The sequence below is a fragment of the Octopus sinensis genome, linkage group LG27 (genome assembly GCF_006345805.1).
Source record: "Octopus sinensis linkage group LG27, ASM634580v1, whole genome shotgun sequence".
Taxonomy (NCBI): domain Eukaryota; kingdom Metazoa; phylum Mollusca; class Cephalopoda; order Octopoda; family Octopodidae; genus Octopus; species Octopus sinensis.
Genome location: NC_043023.1, coordinates 19,643,737 through 19,653,736, shown reverse-complemented (window position 1 = coordinate 19,653,736; position 10,000 = coordinate 19,643,737). Strand labels below are relative to the sequence as shown.

At 41.4% G+C, this 10,000-nt stretch overlaps 1 protein-coding gene across 1 annotated transcript in view; it reads right to left on the bottom strand.

The window, feature by feature from the left end:
* Positions 1-10,000, bottom strand: part of LOC115225294 (centrosomal protein of 41 kDa B) — a 36,430-nt gene that overhangs the window by 9,297 nt on the left and 17,133 nt on the right. Inside the window, exons 4-8 of the mRNA XM_029796235.2 lie at positions 9,332-9,393; positions 8,185-8,254; positions 5,783-5,963; positions 4,014-4,168; positions 457-524 (exon numbers count right to left, since the gene is read on the bottom strand). Coding sequence (XP_029652095.1) covers positions 457-524; positions 4,014-4,168; positions 5,783-5,963; positions 8,185-8,254; positions 9,332-9,393 — 536 coding nt within the window. The remainder of the gene's footprint in view (positions 1-456; positions 525-4,013; positions 4,169-5,782; positions 5,964-8,184; positions 8,255-9,331; positions 9,394-10,000) is intronic.

The following is a 10,000-nucleotide window of genomic DNA, read 5'->3' as shown; positions in this document are numbered from 1 at the left end:
TGGCTACCGAATAATTGTCACGTATTACATTTACAGATATATATATATATACATATATACGACAGGCTTCTTTCAGTTTCCATCTACCAAATCCACTCACAAGGCTTTGGTCAGCCCGAGGCTATAGCAGAAGACACTTGCCCAAGATGCCACGCAGTGGGACTGAACCCGGCACCATGTGGTTGGTAAACAAGCTACTTACCACACAGCCACTCCTGCGCCTATATATATATATACATACATATAAGAAAGTCGATCCTGAACGCAGTATAGCTGTGAAACAGCAGAGAAAGATTGGGTATTTACTCTTAAAGAAACGGCAAAACATTGCCAGTCCTTCTCTGCTGTTATATCGTGTTCGAAATTTAGTTTCTTCTCTGTAGAATACCAAAAACATTTCGACGCTTCCAAAGTTTGACTGGTTGATAGACAGACAGACAGACAATAAAAGGATACATATGACAACATCTCTTTAGTTTCACTGTTGGTAGTTCTGGACAACATGGCAGATGGGTAGTTATGGGCTGAACAGAAAAAAAAGATAATATATATAGAAAGACAAACATCATCATCACACATACATATATATATAATAATAATAATAATAATAATATATATATATATTATATAAGATAAATATATATATATATATATATATATATATAAGTTAATCCAAACAAGAAAGAACAAAAAAAACACAACAACGCGTGAGAACGTGGAACAAGTATAGTATTATTGGACGCTCAGGAAAGAAGGAGGGTTTAACGTTTCAAGCGGAAACATAGGAGAAGGAAAGATCCAGAGAAGGGAAGACAAGGAGAAAAAAAAATTGCCAACAGTACACACGAGGTCACATTTTGAAAGACCGGAAGGAAAAGGGTGAAGAAAGATGTTTTCAAAGACAGAAGAGTAGTATAGTCAAAGACAGCGGAATGGTAGGAGGGGTTATGTGTGTGTAAGTGTGGATTACAACGGGAAGGTTTACGAAAATAAACAAAAGACGAAGGCAGGTGGAGTACAAACAAACAAATGTATTAGTATGGTGCTCAGGAATAGAAATAAAACAAGTCTTTTACGTTTCGAGCCTACGCTCTTCAACAGAAAGATATACAGAAAAATACAAGGAGAGAGAAAAAATTGCGTGTAGGGGCTAACGGTCTATCATGACGTTCTGACTTCGGGCAGAGGTCAGAGGTCAGACGCTAGAGGGATAGTAGGGGAGATAACAGGGTCAAGTGACTTCAAAAACGAAGGTGGCCCCAACATGAAGGTGCGTGTGTGTATAAGAGAGTATGTATGTGCGTGTGAAAGAGGGCTGGTGGTCTGGACGTGTGTATGTATGTATGTGCCTGTGAAAGAGGGCTGGTGGTCTTGACGTGTGTATGTATGTATGTATGTGTGGGTGTGGAGATGTATACACACACACACACACACACACACACACACACACAGAAAAGAAACACGATTTTTTCAAATGTCATTTTTATATGATAAATTCTAAAAATTTATTTCAGGGATGTAAGTGTAAATATTCCAAGACGTGCTGGTTTACGGCTGAGACCCAAATTGCAGGTAAACTTTCAACTTTCCTTGAAACGAGACGCCAAAACGCAGCTGCGCTGAATGCTGTGGGTGGCATGATTTCTATGGCTTGATGCCCTTCCAAGGGGATAACAGGTGCTTTTATATGTAACCACAGCAGGGGCCATTTGCATGAGACCAGTATCGGCCACGACTGGGATTTTGCTCAGTTTGAAGGGTCTTCTACTCAAGCACAACATAAGGTTAAAGGTCTCAGTCATTGTCTCTGTGAGGCTCAACACTCAAAAGAACTCAGCTACTTCATACAGGAGAAAACTCAAACGAGTGTAATATCTGTGGTAAAACATTCTCGACAACTGGAAATTTATCTTCCTTTTCAGTGTTGGGCCTCACATATACAGGAGTGGCTGTGTGGTAAGTAGCTTGCTTACCAACCACATGGTTCCGGGTTCAGTCCCACTGCGTGGCATCTTGGGCAAGTGTCTTCTACTATAGCCTCAGCCAACCGAAGCCTTGTGAGTGGATTTGGTAGACGGAAACTGAAAGAAGCCCATCGTATATATGTATATATATATATGTGTTTGTGTGTCTGTGTTTGTCCCCCTAGCATTGCTTGACAACCGATGCTGGTGTGTTTACGTCCCCGTAACTTAGCGGTTCGGCAAAAGAGACCGATAGAATAAGTACAGGGCTTACAAAAGAATAAGTCCCGGGGTCGATTTGCTCGACTAAAGGCAGTGCTCCAGCATGGCTGCAGTCAAATGACTGAAACAAGTAATAAAAAATATATATATACAGTGCTGGATTAACCATTAAACAAAATACGCATGTGCTTAGGGCATTAAGGAAAGGGGAGGGAACCACAGAAATGGTAAATGGTCTACAATACAAAAGAAATCACTTTCAACTTATTAAAATAATATTCGAAGTGATTTATATGATTGGAAATATAATTTTGAAGTGTTTGTGGTGTCAAAGTGAGGATCTGATCAAAGACCTTCCAATTAAAAAAAATAGAAAACTTTTCAAGAATAAATAAAGTGGATGTATACATAAATAGAATTTATTTTCCATCTTACTCTTAGTTTCGTTTCATTTTGAAAAATAATCTATCGGGTTGTCCAGAAAGTTTGTGTCGATTTTTAAAGGAAAGAAAAAGGTCAATAAATACTTGCCATTACATTTTTAATCAACCAAATATGAACCATTTTGTTGCACAATGCGTCTCCATCTTTCCTTTAACTTGAAAATACCTATTTCTTTATTACCCACAAGGGGCTAAACACAGAGGGGACAAATAAGGACAGACATAGGTATTAAGTCGATTACATCGACCCCAGTGCGTAACTGGTACTTAATTTATCGACCCTGAAAGGATGAAAGGCAAAGTCGACCTCAGCGGAATTTGAACTCACAACGTAACGCAGACGAAATACCGCTAAGCATTTCGCCCGGCATGCTAACGTTTCTGCCAGCTCGCTGCCTTTTAACTTGAAAATACCCTCTTCCCAGAATTCAGGTGGTTTCATGGCAAAGAATTCATCAAGGTATCTTTTTACGTCATCCAAGGAATTGAAATTTTTACCATTAAAACTATTCTGCAGAGACCTGAATAAGTGGAAATCCGAAGGAGCAATATCTGGTGAATATGGAGGGTGGGGTAACACATCCCAGCCAAGCTGCAGCAATTTTTGTCTGGTTCCCAAAGCATCAAGTGCCGAAAATGAACTTTTTTTATCTTCCATTTTAAAGGGTTACAGAATTAACACAGGTTATAGGAACATAAACCTTCTTCCACAAAAAGATAGCTTAAACTGTGCTCTAAATGGAGGTGTAGTTAAATCCTATTTTATGGACTCAACCATGTTCTAAAATAAGTCGAAAGGTAAGCACGAACTTTCCGGACACCCCAATATTTTATGGTTTATTACTGTTTATATTTTGAATTACAGAAGTGGCTGTTTACCAAGCAGATGGTTCTGGGTTCAGTCCCACTGCGTGGCACCTTGGGCAAGTGTCTTCTACTAAAGCCTCGGGTGCAGAATAACAAACAGGAAAATAAGATTCAAAACATCACCAACACTACCACCACTATCACTGCCACCATGCCAATACTATCACCACCACTGCCACACCTACCCACTACACCACCACCACACACTAACCTGACCACAGCACCTTCATCAAATCACCATTACTACCAACCACCACCACCACTAGAACTACTACAACACCAACCACTACTACAACACCTCAAAATCACCACAGCCAGTACCACAATTCTAAAATAAAAACTATTGTACCACAACACTACCATGACCAATACTACATCAGTGCCACAACATCAACATCTCAAAAAGCACCACATCAGATGCATTACACACCGCCACTACTACCACTACCACAACAATCATTACACCATGGTGCCAGACCACAAACACTGCCTCAGAGATTCGCACTGGTTGACTGACCGGTTATGATGTGACATTGGTCAAATTCATCTTTGTCTCGGACGTCCAGTAGTAAATAAGGGCAGCAACTGTTCTCATCCTCCTTAGCCACCACTAGCTCCTTCTCTAAGCAGGGTGTGGTCAGCTGGTCAATTTCACCAACACCTTGGATAACACTGGAAATAGAGAGAGAAAGAAAAAGCACTAGTGAGGTGACCACGATGGTAATGAGACCAAAGGCCCAAAAACTCCCCCATAACTGAAAGGAGAATAATCTGCTGTAGATAGTTCACAGCTGTAACCTGCACCAGCCGACTCAAGAGTACCTTGGATCGTAGGGTGATATGCCGTGCTTGAGGAGACCTATTGAGTCAAGTACATCGAAATTAAATGGAAATTGTAATTGAGATCTCTGTGCCGGTGGCATGTAAAAAGCACCATCCAAATGGGGCTGATGCCAGCGCCGCCTTGACTGGCTTCCATTACAGTGGCATGTAAAAAGCACCAACTGATTGTGGTCGTTGCCAGCCCCCTCTGGCCCCTGTGCCAGTGGCATGCAATAGGCACCCACTATACTCTGAGGGGGTTGGTGTTAGGAAGGGCATCCAGCTGTAGAAACGCTGCCAGATCAGACTGGAGCCTGGTGCAGCCTCCTGGCTTCCCAGATCCCAGTTGAACCGTCCAACCCATGCCAGCATGGAAAACGGACGTTAAACGGTGATAATGGTGACTGGAACTCTGTTGATTAGGTCAATGAGGTTCCCAGTTGATGTGATCAATGGAACAGCCTGCCCATGAGATTAATGTGCAAGCGGCTGAGCACTCCACAGGCACAATGCATACCCTTAACATAGTTCTCAAGGAGATTCAGCATGACACAATGCGACAAAGATGGCCCTTTTAAGGTGGAGAGCTGGCAGAAACGTTAGCACGCTGGGCGAAATGCTTACCGGTATTCCGTCTACCGCTATGTTCTGAGTTCAAATCCCGCCGAGGTTGACTTTGTCTTTCATCCTTTCGGGATCGATTAAATAAGTACCAGTTACATTTGGAAGGGCATCCAGCCATAGAAACCAAGCCAAAACAGACGATGGAGCCTGGTGCAGCTCTCCGCCATGCCAGCTCCTGTCAAACTGTCCAACCCATGCCAGCATGGAAAATCAACGTAAAATGATGATGATGATGATACACACACACATATACATATATATATACATATATATATATGCGCAGGAGTGGCCGTGTGGTAAGTAGCTTGCTAACCGACCACATGGTTCTGGGTTCAGTCCCACTGCATGGCATCTTGGGCAAGTGTCTTCTGCTATAGCCCCGGGCCGACCAATGCCTTGTGAGTGGATTTGGTAGACGGAAACTGAAAGAAGCCTGTCGTATATATGTGTATATATATATATTTGTATGTGTGTGTTTGTGTGTCTGTGTTTGTCCCCCTAGCATTGCTTGACAACCGATGCTGGTGTGTTTATGTCCCCGTCGCTTAGCGGTTCGCAAAAGAGACCGATAGAATAAGTACTGGGCTTACGAAGAATAAGTCCCGGGGTCGAGTTGCTCGACAAAAGGTGGTGCTCCAGCATGGCCGCAGTCAAAATGACTGAAACAAGTAAAAAAAAAAAAAAAAAAATATATATATATATATATACATACACAACACAAACACATATATACACACATACATGTATACATACACCACATATATACATATACCCACATACACATATTCAAAAATACACACATACACACACACACACATATATATGAAAAGACAGACTTACTCCTGTAGTGTCGAGCGAGAAGTGTAGAGGCCGCTGTCTGCGGAATTGACCTGGTCTGTGGCGCTTGCAGGGTCTGTGAATTCTTCATCTGTGGATGCTTGTGATGCGGATGGACTTGAGTCCTGGATCTTCTGGACTTCAAGGTCAGCTGTGTCAGCAGTGTAAGGACGAGTAGATATGTCTGTATAACAGAGAGACAAACAGACATATACGCAAATGGATGAGGATCTCACTCTCTCTCCCTCGGACTGGGTAACCATGTATCCCCTCTACAAGACACCTGTTTCTGTTCCTTTCCCTCTGTCACACCCTAACCACTCATCACCAGGCACAAGGTCACCTCCAACAATCCCCCACCCCCACCAATGCCATCTCTCAAAGAATATTTGTTTTGTGAGTTATTTGTTGGCCTCGCTGGTGCTGTGCCATGTAAAAAGCACCCAGGCCACTTTGTAAGGTGGTTGGCATTTGGAAGAGCATCCAGCCATAGAAACCATACCAAAGCAGACCTCACTGGTGTTGGTGTTAAGTGAAAAGCACCCAGTACACTCTGTGGAGTGGTTGGCATTAGGAAGGGCATCCAGCCATAAAAATCCATGGCAAAACAGACCTCACTAGTGCTGGTACCACATAAAAAGTACCCTGGCCACTTTGTAAGGTGTTTGGCATTTGGAAGGGCATCCAGCCATAAAAAAAAAGCCATGCCAAAACAGACCTCATTAGTGCTGGTTCCACATAAAAAGCAACCAGGCCACTCTGTAAAGTGGTTGGTGTTAGGAAGAGCATCCAGCTGTAGAAACCTTGCGATAACAGATAATTGGAACCCAAGCAACACTTCCACTGGCCAGTTCCTGTCGAATTGTCCAGCATGGAAAACGGATGTTAAATGATGATGATGGTGTGACATATAAAGATGGTGCAACCTGTGTTGCTGTCATATATACAGTACCTGTGCTGGTGCCACTTAAAAAGCACCCAGTACACTTTGTGGAGTGGTTGGCATTTGGAAGGGCATGCAGCCATAGAAACCATGTCAAAGCAGACAGTGGAACCTGATACAGCCTCTGGCTTTACCAGTTCCAGTCAAAACGTCTAACCCATGCCAGCATGGAAAGTGGAAATTAAATGATGATGATGGTTATATATATCAGGAGTGGCTGTGTGGTAAGTAGCTTGCTTACCAACCACATGGTTCTCGGTTCAGTCCCACTGTGTGGCACCTTGGGCAAGTGTCTTCTAATATAGCCTAGGGTTAACCAAAGCCTTGTGAGTGGATTTGGTAGACGGAAACTGAAAGAAACCTGTCATATATATATATGATATAAGTGATGTACTCAAGTGTAGTTATGTTTTTAGCTTGTGCTTTTTCCATGATCATACGTGAGTATTTTATTTATATCCCATCGAAAGTTCTACTGAAGAAGGAATATATCTTTTTTATAAGATTAAGTCCGAAATTGATTCAATATAGAGATAACGAAATTTAAATTTTCTAAAGGTTAGTTGCCCGTTTTCAGTTTCAATTTTCCTGTAACAAGCGGATTATAAGTGGATAAAACAGTGTATTTGGCTTTAGAATAACCCTCTTTAGCCCTTAATTATATGATGTATATTGCAACCGTAACGGTTTTTTTAAATATACTGCCCACGCTTCCTGATGAATTCCTTTGCTGTAGAGTAAGGGACTTCATCCTATATTGCTTAGTATATATATATATATATATATATATATATATATATATATATATATATATATATATATACTGCCTCAGAGTATGATTGTTGTGGTATTGGTAGTAGTGGTGGTGTGTAATGCATCTGATGTGGTGCTTTTTGAGATATATGTATATATATATAATATATATATATATATATATACATATGTGTGTGTGTGTGAGCGTCTGTGTTCGGCAAAAGAAACCGATAGAATAAGTACTAGGCTTACAAAGAGTAAGTCCTGGGGTCGATTTGCTCGACTAAAGGCGGTGCTCCAGCATGGCCGCAGTCAAATGACTGAAACAAGTAAAAGAATATATATATCAAGTGGACGTATAACTATGATGATGGCAATATATAAAACGCCAATAACATACACACACAAAAATTTATAGGAAGAGTAGCTATTTTGACCCGTGCTTTGCTCAGGTTTTGGTGGTGACGGCAACCAAATGGTAGCCCCGAGCGACTTGCAACCCTCCTCACACCAGTGCCCACCCCATTTTTCCCTCCAGTGTAAATTTTGGCACCAATCCGACCCCATCTACCGCCCCTTAAACCATTCCCAACCAAGAAATCAAACAACTTTTTCGCATTTCAGCTTTATAGATTTTGAAAATGACAAAAAAAACATTTAAAAAGATGGGGGGGGGGGAACAAAGAACCCTCCCCCTCTTCATACTCACCTATATCAACCTCTTCCACCAGATCAATCTTCTGTTCTTTTGATTTGTTAAACTCAGCAATTTGTAGAACCTAGAGATAAACACAGAACACAGATTTAGCACAGCTTGCTTGAATATATATATATACATATATCTACTAGCAGTATCGCCCGGCGTTGCTCGGGTTTGTTTCGACCCTTTAGAATTGGAATTTTTGAAAAGTAAAAATTTTGCATTATGTAGCTTGTTATTCTCTTTAAGTGAACATTTTTCTGGTTGAAATACACCGAAAAATGGTGACACAGCAGTCAAAATATCGTTAAAAAATAGGGATTTTCATAGGAAAAAAGCACCTTTTTGATGTAAATAATTTTTAGTGTTAACATGGTCCGATTTGGATATTTTCTTCTACAGAAGGAAGAGCAAGTCTTCTTCTATCATACTCTCAATTTTGGTCAACCTGCCCCACAGGGTCTCGGAGGAGATGGTGTTAGTTGAAGGCTACCAAACTTGCCATACACAGACAACTTCAGCTTTATATATATACTAGCAGTATCACCCGGCGTTGCTCGGGTTTGTTTCGACCCTTTAGAATTGGAATTTTTGAAAAGTAAAAATTTTGCATTATGTAGCTTGTTATTCTCTTTAAGTGAACATTTTTCTGGTACACCGAAAAATGACGACACAGCAATCAAAATATCGTTAAAAAATAGGGATTTTCATAGAAAAAAAGCACCTTTTTGATGTAAATAATTTTTGGTGTTAACATGGTCCGATTTGAATTTTTTTTTCTACGGAATGAAGAGCGAACCTTCTTCAACCTGCGCCACAGGGTCTCAGAGGAGATAGTGTTAGTTGAAGGCTACCAAACCTGCCACACACAGAGAACTTCAGCTTTATATATAAAGATATATCCCAAAAGAGGAGGATAATTAATTGAGGACTTAGAAACATTTCTACCAATGCTAACCTTGATAGGGCCTACAAATGTGGTGATGGTGGTGATGGTGGTAGTGATGGAGATGATGTTTTGATGACAGTGGTACTAATCTTCCCCAAAGCATGCTATCACACTCATACACATCCAAGTGCCAAGGTGTGGTCACCCTTGACCAATACAGGGTAGCAAGAGAGGTGGACAGAGAGATGGAAGAACATGAATACTCACCAGCTGGACAAATGTGGTCCACTTCATCCTCTTGAACAATTCATCTTTCTTATATCGGTAATCTAGTTAAAACAACAAATCAGATACATATTACAAAGGACAAGGGTTTGCTAGGTAAGCAAAGTCAGACATTTAGTTATAGCTGGGTAGTTTAAGATGTCTGCTTCATAACGATGTGCTTGCAGGGTCTATCACACTGTGTGGCTGACACCTTGGGGAAATGTCTTTGAATATAGCTCTCAGCCAACAAATACCTTCCGAGAGAATTCAGTAGAGTGGAAACTGTGTGAAACTCATCAAGGGTGAGTGTGTGTACATGTGTGTGTGTGTGTGTGTGTGTGTGTGTGTATATATATATCAACATCAGCAATTTCAAAAATCAAATCAGATGGAAATTGTAGTTGTGAGCCCTGTGCCGGTAGCATGTAAAAAGGACCATCCGAACGTGGCCGATGTCAGTGCCGCTTTGACTGGCTTCTGTGCCAGTGGCACGTAAAAAGTACCATGCGATCGTGGTAAATGCCAGCTCCTCTGGCTCCTGTGCCGGTGGCATGTAAAAAGCACCCACTACACACTTGGAGTGGTTGTCATTAGGAAGGGCATCCAGCTGTAGAAACACTGCCAGATCTGACTGGCCTGGTGCAGCCATCTGGCTTCCCAGACCCCAGT